The sequence below is a fragment of the Mya arenaria genome, chromosome 4 (assembly GCF_026914265.1).
Source record: "Mya arenaria isolate MELC-2E11 chromosome 4, ASM2691426v1".
Lineage (NCBI taxonomy): Eukaryota > Metazoa > Mollusca > Bivalvia > Myida > Myidae > Mya > Mya arenaria.
In genome coordinates, this window is record NC_069125.1 from 60504213 (window position 1) to 60524705 (window position 20493).

Genomic DNA, 20493 nt, shown 5'->3' on the forward strand with positions numbered 1-20493 from the left:
TTATCCGACAATTCCTCCATGAGCGGTGGAGTGATAGTAGCAGAAGTGCAGCATGTGGTCCTTGGAGCCGCCGTCGTCGTACGGGTGCATACCACCACGACCGCTGTTATTAAATAAGTCGTCGTCGTCCCAGCGCACGAACACGTCCGTGACACCCATACCGTACACGGCCTGGCAGGTGGCCGCCAGGCGAACCAGGATGAAGGGCCGGTCCGTGGGCAGACTAATCGCCGTCGATGTCCGACCATCGTTCCTGTGGAATCGAAAACACATATTGTAATGCTTAACACTGGTTTATATCGAAGTCGAGGTGTAAAGCAAGGCATTTATCTAGACTTTGGTCTTTCTACAAATGTTCATATGGTCAAAGTAAACATGTGTTCCAAGTTTCGTTGTTGTATGTTTTTTTCTTTAGACCTAACGGTCAAGACTAACGCGAGAAGTGCAAGCACTTACTTACAAAGATAATGCTGAAAGGACAGCGGGAGAGACAATGGTGAATGCAAAGAAGTCGATCCACAGTTTCCGCACCGGGCCATGGCAATAGCACTAAGGCTATATGAAAAAAACGTTAATTTGTTTTCCTTAAGACACAGACGAGGATAAAATGTTGTTTTAAATTTGCATAATGCCGGTTGACCTGCAGCAATAGTAAATTTTGGTGTTGCTGTCGTATTCGCCATCCGGCAGAGTTCCGCCTCGTTCATTGTGGTTGTTGAAGTCTTCGTCGTCCCAGAATATGAACCCGTTTTGGAAACCTGAAGGAAGTAACACGCTATTCAAATTGACCGTTTCTGTCATCAAAAATACTTCAATCATAACGGAGGTAGATTGAGACTGATCTCCGCTTAATACTTCAGCCGTTTGATCGAAAGTAATGTTCTACCTTTAAAGGTTTGTGGACAGTGACTGTAAGATGATGGCACACCGAAAAATAACTGCTTACCAGAAGGACAGGAACCTCCGTACTTCAGAATACAATAGGAACCTTTCGGCCAGTTGGTGTCGTAGCTTGTGACAGAAGGGGTGTTCTTAATACAGAAATCGGTTTTGATGTCGTTGGTGTTAAAATATCCTGCAATAATAATAATAATAATAACAATAATAATATTAATAATAATAATAATAATAATAATAATAATAATAATAATTATTATTATTTTATTATTAAATTTACGTCGTAGCGAGCTACTACAAAGAACTAATACACGGAAGCTATACAGACTAGTTCATAAAAACACATCGAATTCACGTGTTAACTTTTTGAAAAATGAATGTTTCAGGTATGTTTATTATCTTTTACCACTTAAATAATTATTGATTCCAAGGGTGAAGGAGTTATGTGCGCCGGAGTCTTCCGTATCATGTTTGCGCCAGCCTTGTAGCCAGTGAACGTCGTTCCCTGGGCAACCGGAAGCAGCCTTCATCACCCCAAACTTGCCGAGTGGCCATGTCACAGGTGCTTGCAACGGATGATCTGCAGGTATTACAAGTTAATGTGTGATAAGAAAGGTTCCTTCTACATTTCTTGACTTCCTGCATCGTTATGTATCTTTGTGAAAATAACGTAACGGTATTATTCTTCGAATCAAGGCGGATTACGAATATTCTTATAATCATTGGTTTTATCAAACTCAAACACAGTTCTTATGTCGATGATTGGTTTAATTTTATTTAAAAAACAAAATATCTGCGCTGAGGATGTCGTGATAAATCAACCATAATCTGTTGACCTGTGGTTCCGGTCGCCCCCTTATGTCGTCCGTATTGAGCCATTACAGACCGGATGTTGTTGGCTATCTGCTGGAGGTCGTTTGCATGCATAGTTTCCACACACTCGTGGCGCGCTTTCAGCTCCAACATGATCTGTAATTGATAGAGAGCTGATAGTGTTTATCCCTAATTTGAAAGTATTAACGTACACCTTGTGGAATCTTCTTATTCAAGTCAAATATATTCTGGGTTGAACTTTTGTTTCAGTTTATCGTTTATTAACAGATGACTTCGTGTCTAGAGAAAGGAAGAGTAAACGGCATAGTTGGAGGAAGTCTACTTACCTGGGAAACACAATTTAAATAGTATGTAAAATACAATTATATTGTGTCATGGAGAATTGTTATTCTTAATTACAATAGATAAATAATAATGTCTGTATGGCTTCTTGAGATCAGAGATAAGTGGCCGCGGCCGTTTTAAACAGGTGTCCGCTTAAAAATGTACACCATATAGTTAAATATTACGCGGGGGAATTTGAAAAAGCCGGTTGACAGAGGTGTCCGTTTAAACATTTGGCCAGGTTAGTAAGTCTGTTCTGTCATAAAACATCACTAGACTGATTGTAGACAGGAATCATACACATATACTAAACGTGATAAAGAATTATGTACCGGTTGAAAGTTATTCCACTGTATAAAGTCAAAGATCGGCGCAACCTCAATTCGGATGGGTTTGGGGTTGGAAATACTCCCGACAGTCAGCTGATCTGGAGATCCAAAGGAATGTGTAGCGAGTGCGCTCTGGTTGTACCTGCCCACACTAATGGTCAATGAGGATGTGTGGTCTTTGAAATAGCCGGAATGGTCAAGAACGCTTGGATCCTTAAGTGAAATAAAATACTTACTAGAAATACATGTATGCCGTAATATTCATTAAAATTCTTTATTCATAAATAAAGGGGAAAAGGACTAAATTACTGTAAGGTCTAAATGCTACGAATTGTAAATAAATGCAAATATGTGTCAAAGTTCTACCGATGTTTGGACATGTTGAAATAATGCGGGAACAGTTAATTTGTAGCGTTCAATCGTCCGGATCCCCAAGTCTGCCAAAGTCACGACACTCTGTAAATCGAAACAAAAATAATTATTCCTATCCCAATCTTTCGTGAAATTCTCTTTTAAGTTTCAAGTTTCAAGTTTATTTATAATAAACCAGAAGGTCGAAGACCCATTAGGCATGAAGTGCACAATGGTTACAAATACAAATAATATGTACTTGTGAATATTGAAAAATATTTTTTTTTAAATATGCACTTTGTACTGTATATTATACTAACAGTATAATATACAGTACAAAGTGCATATTTTTTTAAAAAAGTATTTTTTAATATTTTTTCACATATTCGGTATTATAATTTTTAGTGAGGAATTATAAGATTTTTTTTTAGTGAAAAAAAAATAAAATGTTTGAGATTGAAAATCCGGTGCCAGTGGTCTCTATACATAGTTTATGTGAGGAATCTGGTAATTTTGCTAAAGCTATTCTAGATTGAATAATATTTATTACGTCTAAATATGGCTGAGGCTTAAAACAAGTTACATATCTATAAAATTTAGCCCTGGTAGAATCATGTAATCTTTCATTTCAGCCCTGAATAAACTGATCTTTTAAGCGTTGTCGTACATTTGCGAGAAAAATGTTATCATTGCCAACATCTTGGAAAAGCCAAACTTCATAAAAACCAAAAGAACGCAATAAATCCTTTAACAAAGAGCACCAAGCTTTACGATGTGTGTAGGATTCCAAGTCCCTTTTTACCATAGTGTAAATGTGTGTCACATACTTATTTTCTTTGGATTTTAAAATATTTAACCAGTACCTAACTATGTTATAATACCTTTTCACTTGAAAGTCAGTTCGCCCCAATTCACCATATATAAAATCATTCTGTGTATTTATTTTTACACCTAACATTCGTTTACAAAAATGAAGATAAACTCGTTCTAATGCATTTCCCTTTACGAAACCCCAGACCTCACTTCCATAGTTTAAAGTGGGAGTAATAAGTTTATCAAAAAGTTCCATTCTATGACTCACTGATAATTCTAATATGCCTCCTTTTTGTAGACAACTATTCACTTTTACATTACTTGTGTTTTCGAAAAGAAAATATTCAAATAATATTTTAATATAAGGATCGTTTGACAAGCATCTGTGCCCAAGTTATTGTTCATCCTACCCGTGGACCTGAACACAAATAGGTTCATAATATCAGTGAACCTGGACTTACCGTGCCCCATTGATCGAGGAAATTAAGATATTGCGACTCGGAGGAGCTGTCCAATGTTGCCAGGATACACACAGCCTTAGCGAAGTCATGAGAAACTGTGTAGTGATTCGACGCCACGCCTGCAAGGTCATACTGAGCTGTTCCCATTTTGCATGTGGTCACGTGATCCTGGTAGACCTCTTGACCAGCATTCAGTGTCGTCTGCGCTTTGACAAACTCTGTGAATAAATAAACTCAACACCAGGAAAGACTCATGAGCATTGAAATGTCGATTAGCGGGTGTTTATTGTTTAAAGCTGCACTCTCACAGATTGAACGTTTTGACAACGTTTTTTTTTTGTCTTGGAACGATTTAATTTGTTAAAATGATCAATCTGTGAGAGTGCAGCTTTAAAGGGATGTATAATCTCAGATACACACCTGAATTTCCTGTGAAACTTGATCCTGTCAATGATGGAGGGTGTGTTGCTGAAAAAGTGAACATGTTCATTTTCATACTCTTTGTATGTTCAATATCGAATTCAGACCTAAGTTCCATCAATTAAAACGATCATACACGTTGTACCTACACGATGCTTGCACAAATGCCTCCATTTCGCCCTGTAGGGACAAGGACCCGTGGACAAGGGCGTGCCATTTGTTATTCGAACAGTTGGATCCAAGCTGTACCGAGGCCTCCTGGACTTCCGTGTTTTCCGTCGCTGTCAACTGAAGATAAATTGATGTAAATGTAAAATGTGGCATAAAATTGACTTTGATAGTGAGTAACCTGCTACACGAGTGCGAAACAGTGGCTCCAGCTCTTTTAAGAACTGTATATAAAAGGAGCCAATGACACTTCCAAGCAACAGCAAAAGAACGGACAACATCATAAAACGTAAGTATGACTCGTTATTTTATCTAATATCACACTTATGAGGGCTTATTTGAGAAATCGGGGAATGCAGTGCCATATAAATATGTTTACTCTTCACACGTATTGCGGTTATTTCGTAAACATATTGTTTATGGAGTTATAAGACCGATTCTACCATCAAACACATGCATGTTTACAAACGAAAATAGACCATTTTCACCAATTTTCAGCTTAATTTCACTCAAGAAGCTTACATTTAAGATAAAACCAGTACTATCGAGTGCTTTTATTTTGTCGGGAATAAAATGACCGCCTGTTTACCATAATAAGCATGTTTATACTCTTTATTTGGGTGCTACGTAGTTATTTCTGAACACAACTGAACAGTTGCGTAAAGTGTGCTATTGTCTGCTTGATTGTTTTGTTTTGTAATCGTTACTACTACTACTGCAACTGCTACTGCTACTGCAACTGCTACTGTTACTGCTACTGTTACTGCTACTACATTCAGGTTTTATTTAAAAAAAATAGCAATCAAAGGTATAAATACCCGTGAAAAGACATAAATACCGTGAACTGATTCTCTTGTTTACCCAATTTTTGGTCAATTGCATACGTCACATTTGAAACCTGTGAGGAGTAACATCTGGGGAAACTTATAGTCATACAGTGTTATACCCGTATGACAGACTTTGAATACAATGCATATGCTGTTTCAATTATTTCAACGAATCATACCTGAAGTACGCGTTTATCCAGCAGGAGTGCTGGGTCTGCGGCCATTTCCGGGTTTCCTGTGAGCAGATTGTAGCTCACGCCGATGTACTGGAGTGGCGTGCCGGTCACATTGGCTGTGGAGTCAAATAGTGTACAACGCAAAGCCATTAACTGCACTTTAAAATGCGATGGTCATAGAAATAGTTGACACATGATTGTGAAATTATATATTTGATACTCTTATTCACTGTATACTTTTTCATCACTATTTTAAAACATTCTAAAATAACGTACTAAAATACCATACTATAATAAACGACGTCAACTTCACGGCTACCTGATTGTTTCCAGTACGCATATTCTCTTGTAGTCGCTTTAAGCGTTGTTGTTGTAGGCACAGTCGTTGTGGTGGTGGTTCTTCTCGTTGTTATTTCATGTACCGTGGTTGTGTGATAATGAGGGTTTGTAGTCGTTGTCACTGGCAAAAAATAGACTTGTTCAATAAACGTAAAATGCAAGATCGTACAACTAAGGATGCCATTGATGAGAACGGTGTTTATATTTTTCTATACATTTGTGAGTATTTTTACCTATATCACCGGTGGACGGGCTGCCAGGGCAAGTCTGTTTTTGTATTTTGTTGTCCTTTTGTATATAGCCGTACTGAAACATAAAACAACAATATGGCGTCAAAATAAGCAAGGTGTGGATAAAATGGTTCCTTTCTGTAGTTCATATTTAAAGATAGCCAATAAAATATATAAAAACATGGGGTGTCCCCCTTGGCACGCGCAATATATAATTATATAGGCAAACCTCGGGACCCACAGTGCCCATACGAAATACGCAGAAAATACCTTTTGGTATTCAGTTGGCAATATACTTTTTTTAATACCAATAAGACACAAGAGTGATATCTAGTTGAGTAAGTTTATAACGTGAAAAAAACCTTGAAATGTACTGTGTACTTACATCAGAAGTATACTATTCGAGACTAAGATTTGCAAAATTCCACGACTGAGTTAGTGCTCGTCCTCTACCATTGGTTCAAGTGTGAATATATATTTTTATCATACTTCGAATGGGGGTAAACATAAGCTTAAACATTTTGCAAGTGCTTGAAATATGCACGGATAACATAAATTGATATTTAACACATTAAACCAGAAGAACTCCATGTTGTCAGAAATACGCCAAAGATTAAATTAAACATGTACCCCTCCCCCACCACACCGATGGCAGCCAATTAGTCATTGCGCAGTTAATGTCTGCGGGACAATTTTAGGAGAAAATATTCCATACACGTAAGGTTGATATCTAGGTGCTTAATCGCCTTCTGGTCGTCCATCGCCTTTTGGTGTTCGCACATATTTGTGGGCCAATGGCAATCGAGGATTTACTCTATTTACTGCAGTTCCATATCATGTAGAGCAGATCTGACGGTGAATACATTGTATAAACATTTATTTTCGTAGAGAGTGTTTTGTCTATCTACATGATTGGTAAAGTCGTCTATTTTTCATAGACCGTTCTTACCTCTGCGCATGCGCGAAGTCACTATGATTGCCATTTTCTGGAGGCAGTTAGGGCTAAAAAGATGTGTAATAAGCTATCAACTCGATTTGGCATTTATTCTGTGCACAGTTAAAATACTTATGTGACAATACAAATAAAAATTTCATTTACGTTTTTTCCTTTAAAATGCTCAATATAATATACAACAATCAAACCATTTCAGTGCCAAAATGTGCAATCTTTTGTTGATTATTATGAATTAAAAGCTAAACGAGGTCCTCTCAGTAAAGTTTTTTACTATGTAAACATACCTATGTAATTGTATTAATAAAAATATTAACAATATCATCAAATATGATAGAGTTCATTTAGGCGATCTACAGAAAACGGTGCTACCTTTCTCGGCCTGCAGCCTGGCTGCCCTCGCAGCATTTTCTGTAGATCTCCGAAATAAACTCGAACATATTACAGTATATACATATAGGTTAAGGAAGCGTGAAAGAAATGTGTCATTGATAAGTATTCACTTTTCTTCATTTTTTAAGTTTATATATATGTCCATGTCCATTGAAAATTGTAAACATTCGCCTTCGGGCCGCGTCTAAAAAAGTAATTCTCATAGATTTGTCCAAATAGTTTAGCATCAGTGCGGAATACGATTACCAGCGCTGAAACAAAGACAATTGTTATGACCTAGTAAGAGCTTACGTAATTCCGCCATCAGCCTAGAATGGCCTCTAAACTCGTTTCACTAGATATATTGCACACATTAGGAGGGCGATCATCCAACACTCTCTCGGCTATCTCTTTGGACCTCAATGGTCATACTCAAAATAACTTTAGCCAGGTTAATGGAACTTGTTACTCATATGAAGTGTTAGGCAACCTGTATAATGACCAGCTCTATACTTGTGGCTTCAGCTGACCAACACGACTCGACGGTACAGACTACGATACAAAAGCTGTAATAAAACTTAAATAAGTTTCTTCACGTGGCGTTCCTAAAAAAGGGTACCCAATATAACCGTCGCAAATAAAACCATATAATACATTGCCATAAACATAAAATGAGATTTGACAAAATTCAAAAATACGTTTCATATTACAGTATAGGGTATTTTTGAATTTTGTCAAATCTCATTTATTGTGACTTTTAATGTTTTTTTATGTTTATGGCAATGTATTATATTGATAATTTAGATGTTCAAGTATGCATAAAATAATAAATTATAATTTTGGCTAGTTGAAATTATATATTGTGACTTTAATGAGCCTTTGTCATCAAGCCACTGTGAGTGGGTATGGAGTACAACTTCCTTGTAGCTTTACACGGAAAATAAATTCATTAAAGAGATAATTACAAAAAAAATGTTTACTCACCTGATTCCGAAATTGTACCACATAGAAAAGGTCACTCTGTGTGTTAATGTTGGCGTCCGGTTTACAATCAAATTTATGGAGATACCCTGAAGGCGCGCCAGACGTCGATGGCGTCTTATACACGGCTGTATCGACGTTGTAGTTACAAATACACGGGAAATCCGCACCCACCTGCCTCACACTTGCCACAAATACATACACACATAATACACATTTGTTTAAAATACGTAATGCCCTGTTAGCCATGATACATCATACGAAAGTAAATAATCATTGGCCACTGAGCTAGAGGAACCAATTATATAGGTAGTATCAGGAAGGGAGCAAAGATAAGAATAAGAACAGACATAGTTAACAACAGGGAGGTCAGGGAACTACTGGTAAATGACCACATGTGATGAAATACAATTCCGCGACTCCGCACATAAAGAACAACGAAATAAAAGTATATTAGTATATAAGTATTGAAAAACAATGGCAATTATTGAAGACAATTTAAAAGTATGTTTCTGATAAATGTTTAAACAAGAAACAGTGAATTATTTGAATCTAGAAAAAAATATTAAATCTAGAATGCTTAGACCAAGTTGAGATTGATATCTTATATCAACACAGTGCATAGACTCTATACACTATATGGATATGCACGATACACCGTGACAGTACATACACTGGCGTTATATTCTATACCAGTATATACTGTGCACGGTATATATTCTATTCATTCTCAGAGGTGTTGAAGCAGTGCTTCAACACCCCTGTTCTCTATACAATGTATACAGCCAGAGATTTTGAAGATTTACTTCAACTCCTCTGTTATAGTCTATATACATTGTGGAAGCGTGCACTATACTCTATTCATTGTCAAGAGGTGTTGAAGCAGTGCTTCAACACCCCTGTTCTCTATACAATGTATACAGCCAGAGATTTTGAAGATTTACTTCAACTCCTCTGTTATAGTCTATATACATTGTGGAAGCGTGCACTATACTCTATTCATTGTCAAGAGGTGTTGAAGCAGTGCTTCAACACCCCTGTTCTCTATACAATGTATACAGCCAGAGATTTTGAAGATTTACTTCAACTCCTCTGTTATAGTCTATATACATTGTGGAAGCGTGCACTATACTCTATTCATTGTCAAGAGGTGTTGAAGCAGTGCTTCAACACCCCTGTTCTCTATACAATGTATACAGCCAGAGATTTTGAAGATTTACTTCAACTCCTCTGTTATAGTCTATATACATTGTGGAAGCGTGCACTATACTCTATTCATTCTTAGAGGTGTTGAAGCAGTGTTTCAACACCCCTGTTCTCTATGCAATGTATCAACCAGAGATTTTGAAACTTTACATCAATTCCTCTGTTATAGTCTATATACATTGTGGTGGCGTGCACTATTCTCTATCTGTAAATTTGAACCTGTGTTATAGTCTATATACATTGTGGTAGCGTGCACTATACTAAACTCATTCTCAGAGGTGTTGAAGCAGTGCTTCAACACCTCTGTTCTCTATTCAATGTATACAAACGGAGATTTTTGAACAAAAAATGAAGAAAACTGCACAAAAATAGTTTTGATGAATTTATGTCATATCAGGCAACATATTTAATATACTTAAATCATAGAACAATTATATGGCGCAAAAAATGATTTTTGGGGGAAAATGTTGGAAAAATTAAATGAAAATGACAATTTATGAATTTTGCCAATAACTCTGCCTAATTTTGCAATAAAAAAACCAGAACTACTGCAGCTAATATATATCATTTAACATTATTATATATTATATAGAAACACAGTTTTTTTTTAAAATATGATTTTCGGGGTAAAATGTATGAAAAATTAAATGGAAATGAGAATTTCTGGAATTTGCCAATAACTTTTTCAAATATTGCAATAGAATGACCAGAATTACTGTATTTCATAAATATTACAGTTTAATATATCAAAAGTAAAGAAACTATGTAATTTTGTGAAATGTGAATTTTGGGGAAAATGTTTGAAAAATTAAATAAAAATGAGAATTTCTGAAATTGCAAATTATTAGCACAAATTTTGCAATACAATGACCAGAAATTTTACTGTATTCAATAGATACTATAATACAGTATAACAAACCTAAAGTGTAGAAACCATGTATTGTGTGAAGTGTGATTTGGGGGGTAAAATGAAATTAAATAAAAATCGACACACAGCAGTTATCAAACAACACAAATAAACAAAAATCATTTATGTGCATTTTTCTGAAATTGTCTCCTTAATTTTTGAAGCTCTGCATCAATCCTCTGTCAAATCAACTAACCTTGTTCTCTGTATTCATTTATGATGATCCCCTTTTAGTTAATTAATCTTTTGAAATCATTGAAAATTGACCTTTTTCTCTGTCACCTGTATGTCGATGAATTTTATAATGCAGATATTTGCCAGACTCGCAAAATTCATAACAAACCAAAAGCCCAAGGCATTTTTTCAAGAATATAATGCGACAGTCACTTGGGTGTGGAGCCTTGCCCAGCAACGTCTACATTTTTAAATTGTCATAGCCTAAAATTGCCATTTCCCGACATGCCAACATTTAGACATATCCAACATGATAACCCAAACTAAGGTCTCCCTAGGCTAAATACTTTTCCAGCTAGACACTAGAATTGGACCTACAATATCGAAGATGTCCATAAAACCCAATTCACATAACAGGACAGGAGACCAGGACAACCAAAAGACATGGTTGTCTATGTTATAAACAAACAAGACTATGCATTTACCATAACTGTATCTATTTTGAACATGAACAGAACATTAGTAAATTTAATCCTAAGAATCTGATGTCAATAATCCCGTACATGTATGTATATCTATGTCCATCAATATGATAAGAAATGGAAGTTTCTTCTAAAACATACACAGAAACAGCTATTGTTCATATAAACCATAACATAAGGTGTCTTATAATTATGTCAACAAGAGCTGTCTTTGGACAGCACACTCAATTAAATGAGGCTTTGTCTTAAAAATGAATACAATAATGATGTAATATGTGCCTGTCGAAAGCAATAAAAAGAGTCAAATTAAAAAGTTAACTAGAAATGCTGCAATGCAACAAGAACTTCAGCCTTTATTGAAAGATTCAGTTTTAAATGTATTAAAACTGAAGTTATTCAGTACCAAGCATTTTTCTATTTTTAGTTACAGTGACCATGACCCTAGGGACCCAAATCAAATATAAAAATGAATGGAAATTTTGCCTTTAGACAGTTATTAAATGGTAAATAATATTTGACAGTTATCTATGTACATCTACATTTTAACTTTAAAAAGGTTTCCTTGACATTAAACAATCATTTGTTTTTATAAACAAAAAATTAACAAAACAATGTGGCGAACAGATCAAGAATCTAGGTTTAAGAAGTGACATTTCTAGAGGCTTACCATGTGCTCCAATATGTATGGAACTTAATAACCATGGTTTTATTGAATTTATACTGTCATATAGGATAATGTGCATTATAGTTAACAGAACACTCAAAAGTACAATGAAACATTTAGGTTAGAAGTTAAAATATAATTAGACAATTAGCCATAATTGACCAAGTCAGTATGGAAATTAACAACAGAACAAGGTAACTAAAAAAAAATATAGATTAAAAATAATAATATATGATTTGCATTCATTTAATTCATGTTTAAAACAAACTTTTAATAATGAGCTAGCTCAATTGTTACTAAGCAATGTGCTTTATTGCTCACCTCAGAACCAGACACATTATTTGTTTCAATAATATGTTCACAAGATTTTATTCACTAAAATATGTGCCTAATTATTAACTTTTTACATGTTATGCCTTATTTGTTGTAAAGTCTTGCTGGCTAAGTTGTGATTTATGATGAGGAAACAATACCTCTATGAATAGCAATTTTTAAGGCTTTTAATACTTGATTTAGTGACTCCTGTTTCATCTTACCTACATTCATTCTTTAAGGAGGGCTTGGGAAGAGAATATGGCCTATAAAACTAGAACATAGTTTTTTTCTAAAACTTGACCAAATTTCATTCATATAAAGTGGAACTTGAGGCCACTCTAATCAAACACATTTTGACCAATAAACAAGTTTCACCTAATATTATTTAAATGTTGACGAGAATAAATACTGACAAATATCATGAAAATTATATATATAGTTTCTGAAGCATTTACAGTTTATATTATTAGAACAAACAACCTACATGCTTTTTGTCCAACCTGAACAGTTATCAATCTCTACTAAGATTTTTTTGGTAAACATATTCTGGCCAGTATGAATAAAGACCAAAGAGACAAGAGCTGTCACAGAGACAGCGCTCTCGACTATTCCGCTGCTTTTCAGTGAAAGGATTGAAAAGTTTTGGCGAAACATGCATGGATCACTGTTAGATTAGATTTCAATGCAATACATGATGTGCTGAGATATTAACATAAATGTGGTTACATGCAAAATTTTAACCAGAATTTTTATCTAACTTGATTATTCAATTAGGTTGGGTGGTTGTATAAAGTCTCAATGCAATTCATCCAGTAGTTGCTGAGATATTAACCTATGTGTGCTTACATGCAAAACCTTAACCAGAATTTCTGAGTGAAATAATAAACGCAAGAATTTGCATTAAATGCAAACTATAGTTATATAACTTGGAAAATTAAGTAGGTTGGATGGTTGAGTACCATTGTATCAAGTCTCAATGCAATACCTCAAGCAGTTGCTGAGATATTAACCTTAGATATAATGTGTGCTTACATGCAAAACCTTAACCAGAATTTCTAAGTCAAATAATAAAGGCCTATTATTTACATTAAATGCAAACTAGAGTTATCTTACTTGTTTAAAAAAAGTAGGTTGGATGGTTGAGTACCATTGTATCAAGTCTCAATGCAATACCTCAAGCAGTTGCTGAGATATTAACCTATGTGTGCTTGCATGCAAAACCTTAACCAGAATTTCTAAGTCAAATAATAAAGGCCTATTATTTACATTAAATGCAAACTAGAGTTATCTTACTTGTTTAAATAAGTAGGTTGGATGGTTGAGTACCATTGTATAAAGTCTCAATGCAATACCTCAAGTAGTTGCTGAGATATTAACCTATGTGTGCTTGCACGCAAACCCTTAACCAAGGGGTGACACCGACGCCGACGCTTGGGTGAGTAGTATAGCTCTCCATATTCTACGAAAAGTTGAGCTAAAAATGAGTCCCCATACTAAAGTGTTAACGCTGTATGAAACTGTTAATAAAAATGAAGGACAGACTATGATCAATCACAATAGTTCAACATGAGCACTTTGTACTGTGTTGAGGTAAATGTTAATCATCCAACTTATCTAAGGGTAATCTATTTTCAAATCTATAATGTATTTGTCTGTTAAAAGTTAAAATTGGTATATCATTCCAATTTTAGTGAATCTTTATGTGACGGATGTCTTGTCCATTAAGTTGCCTTCAATGAAGATTTTGAAGTCAGACTGTCTCTTGTTGGATGTGGGGAGTTTTCTGAAAGAAAAAGGAACATTAAGCAATACATAAACACAGTTCCATTGTTGGCTTCAAATATTGAACTATTAAGGAGCTTTTCATTCATTTGTGCCATTGGCTTCAATGTTAAAATTTGATAGTTACCCCATATAAGTATCATTTGAAAGGGCTTTGCATACTGATTACTTATATGTAAAATCAATGACAAGAACATATTTTCACCTTGAAAAGTTATTGCTGGCATCCCAAAATCACATTATTGTTCATCAGATACATTAAGTTATTATCTATCTTGCAAAAGCTCTATGGTTGATTTTGAAATATGATAGTTCTTATACATATTATATCTTAATATTACAAATTAGCCACACTTTTTGTGATATAGATTTTATATATATGCACATAAAAATATGTAACAAAAAATATACAAATAAATAAGAAACGATAAAAACACACAAATCTTAGTTTATTTTACATTGATAGATAGTTCATATAAACTTTGCTAAACACAGAAAGAAAATAATTGTTTCTATTACAGGATTTGAACCTGGACAATTAATTTTAATGTCAATGAGCATATTTGAGCATGATCACAACTGTGCATTACAACAAAGGATAACATTGAAAACTAACAAAGGGCAACTACTACAAAAAAAATCTTGAGTTATGGTTTCTGTGCACTGCACTTCTGCTAAATGAGATCTATCTGTACATATTTGAAGTTTGAGATCAACACCTCAAAGACTTTTCAAGTTCTGCTGCAGACAAAAACTCAGTATGAAATATAACAAAGGGTTATTACAAAAAGAACTGTAAACAGAGTTATGGTCCCTTAACACTGCACTTCTTCTCAATAGGGATCTATCTGTATATGAAGTTTGAAGTTAATACCTGGGGGATTTATGCTCAAGATTACATTCCGTGCACACGCACACACACGTGCACAATTACACAATTACTGTATCCACTTTGCCTTTTGGCAAGGGATAATCAATAGTTTAGTCCTCATCATCAGGGTCTTAAACAAACATGATGAACATAATCATAGCATGCATAAAACAGTTTACAGTTGTATCAAATCTGGAATAAAAAACTGTACCTAGATGAATTTGTAACAGGTGGCAATCAGTCATCACTTTCCTGTTTCCTGTTTCTCATTGTGTCATTCCTGTATCTCATTGTGTCTTAGTTGGTTTAGTACAACTCTGGCCTGGTCCACAATTGCAACAACTGAAAAACAACTGAACGATTAGCAAAAGAGAACTTATACCTTAAATGTACATAATATATTGCTACTAAAAAATGACTCATACTGTCAAACACTTGTTTCCATGAAAAACTACAGCTATCACCTATTGTAATAAGAGGTTTCACTGAGAGTGATATTTGCTTTTAAGCATACAGTAACCAATTAGGCAATAATTTTAAAACTGCCAAGCACAAAATAAACATAAGAAAATAATCCTTAATATACCAAAAACAGAATAGTGTTTTGTTAAATTAAAGTAAAAAATGAAAAAAAGTTATGAAGAGAAGAAAAAAAATAAAAAAAATATAAAGATAATAATCAAAGGTTTACAATTCTTTGACTACCATACACAATTTAATGATTCATATGCACAGCTATTTTTCTTATCACGTCCAATATGTGCATGAAGTTTGAAGTTAATACCTCAAAAACATAGAAAAGTGAAAGAAAAATAATCAAAGACCAATAACTCTAAAATACCATAAACAAAAATGTTTTTTGCACAGCACTTCTCCTCAACATATTTAATATGTGTTAGAAATCTCAGAAGCATTTGGAATTATGGATAATAGAAGACTTGTCCAAATGAACCCTAACCATCAAGTGGTAGGAGTATAATAGCAGAGACAAATCATACATACTAATATGTCTTTATATTTAATATGTCAATGTATGTTTGAACAGAATAATTATGTAAATTCTCATTTCTTGGCTTACCTCATATTTATATTGTTATACATAGAATTAATCCAAAGAGAACTTACCATTCACTGACAAGATTTCCTCATTCATACTTTTAGAATCTCTCCATTTTTCATCTCCATGGGAACTGCAATGCATAACACATAAGAAAGGAAATCAAACAATTGCATTTTTTAAAACAATTTGTAGAGAAAAATAAAACATGACTTCAGACACATGCAGAATCATTTGCATTTATTTTAAGCAAGTTACAAGAGTAACTGTACCCTATGCCATCTGAGTAAAATCTGCATGCAACAAACATGTGCATGCAAAATTGCATGGACTTTCATTTATTTGCTTAACAGTTTCAATTAAACCTAACAACCTGACCAAATACTTGAAATATCTTATACTTGAATACATTATGTTATACTAGTAAATGACATTGAGTACATGTAAATATGTGTTAAAAATCTACCTTTCAAATCCAATGCTTTCTTTGCATCAAAACGTTTGTCTGTTTGCCCTTAAATTGGTCCCTCAAGAGTATCTGGTCTGAAATAAATATAAAATTCACCTACTTTTAAGCTAAAATTAGCTATAATACTAACTTGGCTGATCTTAGGAAAAATGAATCTTAAAGCTGCACTCTCACAGATTGACTGTTTTAACATTATTATTATCTCAGAGAATCAATGCCTTTAATTGCTAACAATAAAACAGAAGTCATGTATTGAGAAATCTGCTTATTATTTCATTTTTCTGAAAGTGTTCAAATTTAAGTCACAGAACAACAATTATGAACGTACATATGAAAAACAGCTATCTGATATTTTTTCAGCAGTTTTAAATCATGGTTCGCGGACATAATTTATGCACTAACATTGCATGATTCATTCCATGATGAAAAAAAAAGTTGTCAGAATGGTAAATCTGTGAAAATGCAGCTTTAATAACAATCCCCAACAGTTCTTCCCAAAGACTTGTTTAAAAGGGGCTGTAATCTGTTTAATGAAATAGCGGAAAAAAAGAAAATTGACGAAAACTGACATAAACTTGGTATCTATGTGTACAATGCATTAAAACTTACTAACTGAAGTACCACATAATTTACAATAAAAAAAAATCGCCAATATATTACAAGTTAGGTATAAAGATTAAATATTCAAACTGTTTAGGATAAGCCTTCATAGCACAGTGGATACAACACTGGACTGCAATTTTGGCGACACCGGTTCCAACACATTCTCTGACTTGATTTTTTTTTTTTACATTTTGCATTTTGGTAAAAAAAATTTACCATTATGATATCAAAGATCAAAAGATTTTTTGAATACAGTTTAATAAGGGATTCCGAATCAGGGGTAGTTCCGAATCAGTCGTTTAAATTTACCTGAAAATATCTGAGAATGACCTGCATATGAAGATTTTTCTTACATATATATTGTGTTTGACGCTTCGTTATTGCTTACAACAATTTTAGAACGTGTACTCATCAAAACTACCTTTGTGTACATGTTTACAAATATCGCACATGGAACAATTTTACTGACGCACCGGTAATGGAAATGCGCTTTGGATGAAACAACATCAAATAAATAGGTAAATAAGTGGTAAATACTTGTTATTTTGGGTTTTAACATAAGATGGATATTTACTTTAACAGATGCTAGCACCCCACACAAATATATTGAGAATAAATATTGATTTCACATTGAAAATGAAAGTGGGTTATTGCGGGAATTCCGGGTCACATGTTGGGGGCTGTCTCAAAGTCTAGTGCATTGTATATTGTACAGTAAATAACGTTCTTGTAAACAATTCAGCATTCTTGTGTAAAAATATTTGTTGAAAACTCAACTTTCTACATAAAATCACTTTTTAGTTGCAAGTAAAATTCATTATAAGTGAGTGGTTTAAAGCTGCACTCTCACATGCATACCATTTCTACAAATTTCATTTTTTTATCTCAGAAAGAGCAAATTTTTGCATAAATATCTGCAAACCAATGATATAAGATTGCTGACAAAAAATCAAATTGTAGACTATTATATTTCCGTTCGAAAATTTATGTTTTATGGCTTAAACCCTTACTTAATACGGTTAACGGTTTAAGAAAAATGCATAAAACATCATTTTTTAACTTAAATATAAAAATCTGTGATCTGATTTTTTGTCAGCAGTCTTATATCACTAATTTCCAGGGTTTTTCGGAAAATTTGGCTCGTTCCAAGACAAAAAATAAGAAATAAGAAAAGTTGTCAAAACGTTAAATCTGTGAGAGTGCAGCTTTAAGAAGTTTGAACCAAAAATACTTGTCTGAAAATTAAATAATAGAAATCATGGCCTGAAGTTTACAGAACATTACTAAGCCATTGGTTCAGTATATAAATTTATGTTATAGTAAACTTGTTCATAAAATTTTAAATGTTGCTAGATCTTATACTTAATAGTAGAAGCAACTGATGGCCATGAGGTTGTGGGTTTGCAGGGGCTAACCTCGAAATTGGAAGTTAAGAGGGGTAGAACTTGTGGTTGCAAATTTGTAGCTCATTTTAGTTAGAAATCATCAGTTAGTATCTTGTAAGTTATTAAGTGTTTTCTTTTTACTTAATTTCTTAAAAACTTAGATGAGTTTAATCACCACATACAAGTACATTTACATACAATTCATTGACACAGTATGAAGTGTTTTACTAAAAGTGTGTTTTATTTCCAATTTCATGGTGAGAGGAACTGTGTATGCTGAAACATGTGGTGATCCAGTACCAAGTACATGTCAATGGCCAGAGCAAAATAAAGTTACATGGTGATGGTGTGGTGCTTCAATGTCAATACACCATCCAGCCAATGGCATCATGCTTTGATGAAACTGTTAAGAATTTGGAAGATACTGTTGCTGAAATGACATCTGGGAGTGCAATGAACCTTGTGATCAGAAATATAAACAGTTAGATTTACTTTGTATTGAAATTTTATCAGATAATGGGACAATTATACTTTTAGCTTTCCTTTTTTGAATTTTAAGAAAACAGTCGAGGAATTGTGATACCCTTGGCATTTCAGATAAGATAACGTTTAAGATATTCAAATGAAACTTGGTACACATGTTTCAATAGCAACTTCATTGGGCAAAACTCCAGCTTAGAAAATGAGTGAGTAGAAATGCCCATTTTCTACTATTTTCAACACCATCATTATTTTATTCCATCATATCTCCATTTCATATATACCATGTGTGTTATCTTTATTTGTTACATATTCTTTTTATTTAATTTCTAGTCAGTGACTGGTACTGCATGTGTTAAAGGTATTAACAAAGCCAGTAGACACTGGTTTATATATTCCATGTATATTTTGTCACAATTTATTTTTGTTACTGGTCTGTGTTAAAGGTATTAACAAAAAATAAATATAGTTACAAAAGATATTTGTTACATTCAGCCCTACTTCAAATACATTAACAAGATTGATGGCAAAATCAATAATTTTGAATTTTCACTTGACCACCTGTCTGAATCCCCACATCCTTACTTTAAACCACCAGCCTTACTTTTTCATTTGACTAGGACAAATGATTATGTAAAATAAAGTTAAATATGACCAACCTTCATATTTATAAAAAAATAAGTACCTGTCAATGAGAGACTGCAAGTTCATTATTTCTAACCAGCCTATTTTTTCTAAATAAAATCCACCCAAACACCCAATTTAATTTTTAAAGTCCGCATGAGAATCAAAGAAAAAAATTCTTTGGCCTTTTCCATGTTTGTTTCGACATGTGTTTGACAGTTTAAGTTGCTTTTGAAACGACCCCCAACTTCAGAGAACAGAAGATGCAGTGATTGGATAAAACAGCCTAACATATCATGTGATCCTAAACACCTTCAATTGATTCGGAATTCCTACAATGAGTGTGTATATTTAGACAACAAGATATATGGACTTCAGAAGTCTCATCATAATTTGAAAGTAATACAAATCTAGTCCATATATATGAGCTCCTGAACATGTATTGTTTCATTTAACTGACTATCCTAATATTTATACAGCACTGGATTTGTCCTTACTGATTCGGAATCCCTTAATCGACTGTAATTGTCCTGAGATTCTTTACAGAATATTTTTTTTTTTTTTTTTTTTGGGGGGGGGGGGGTCCCACCCCTTTTCTGGATCCGCTAGTGTGGGTTACTCCCGTAAAATGAACTGAATTTAATTTGGTGCAAAGCTCTAATAAAAATTTGTGTATTCAATTAAATTCATAAAACTAATTAATGTAAACAAACCATTTGCAACTATCCCTGAATAACTTTTAAATGATAGTGATTATTTTCATTTGCATGATAACTAAGAAAATATAAAATAACACTTGAGTGTCCTGTATGGTATCCCGATATAGTCAATACTTACAACTTACATGTGCAGGAATCAGGAAGGAGTTCCATTCTACCAACTTAATACCATTCTTATTTGTCGTCTTCTTAACCGGATGCTTGAATTTTTGTAAACAAACCCAATGAACCCTGCATCGTTCCACTAGACTTTCTCGCTTAATATTTACGCTCGGTTGTGC

At 33.9% G+C, this 20493-nt stretch overlaps 1 protein-coding gene and 1 long non-coding RNA gene across 2 annotated transcripts; both read right to left on the bottom strand.

Annotated features, from left to right (window-relative positions):
* On the bottom strand, positions 1 to 6422 carry LOC128232927 (uncharacterized). Its single transcript, XM_052946729.1, has 13 exons — positions 6173 to 6422; positions 5920 to 6060; positions 5604 to 5716; positions 4579 to 4717; positions 4430 to 4477; positions 4010 to 4227; positions 2751 to 2840; positions 2388 to 2597; positions 1734 to 1866; positions 1304 to 1477; positions 947 to 1075; positions 641 to 758; positions 1 to 253 (listed from the first exon to the last, which is right to left on the bottom strand). The coding sequence occupies exons 1-13, from the start codon at positions 6252 to 6254 to the stop codon at positions 1 to 3; spliced, it is 1848 nt and encodes a 615-aa protein (XP_052802689.1). The 5' UTR covers positions 6255 to 6422.
* A 4819-nt stretch (positions 6423 to 11241) lies between these two features.
* LOC128231631 (uncharacterized) lies at positions 11242 to 20451 on the bottom strand. Its single transcript, XR_008260400.1, has 5 exons — positions 20331 to 20451; positions 16399 to 16475; positions 16001 to 16065; positions 15087 to 15217; positions 11242 to 14005 (listed from the first exon to the last, which is right to left on the bottom strand). It is a non-coding gene; the product is annotated as an uncharacterized LOC128231631 (long non-coding RNA).
* Between the last annotated feature and the right edge of the window lie 42 nt (positions 20452 to 20493).

Excerpts from the sequence above, each read along its gene's own strand:
- LOC128232927 (XM_052946729.1), bottom strand. The coding sequence starts at position 6,254 with ATGTTTCAGTACGGCTATATACAAAAGGACAACAAAATACAAAAACAG. Across the intron at positions 5,717-5,919 it reads TGCGTACTGGAAACAATCAG|CCAATGTGACCGGCACGCCA; the intron begins GTAGCCGTGAAG and ends TTGACTCCACAG. Across the intron at positions 4,718-5,603 it reads TGGATAAACGCGTACTTCAG|TTGACAGCGACGGAAAACAC; the intron begins GTATGATTCGTT and ends ATTTATCTTCAG.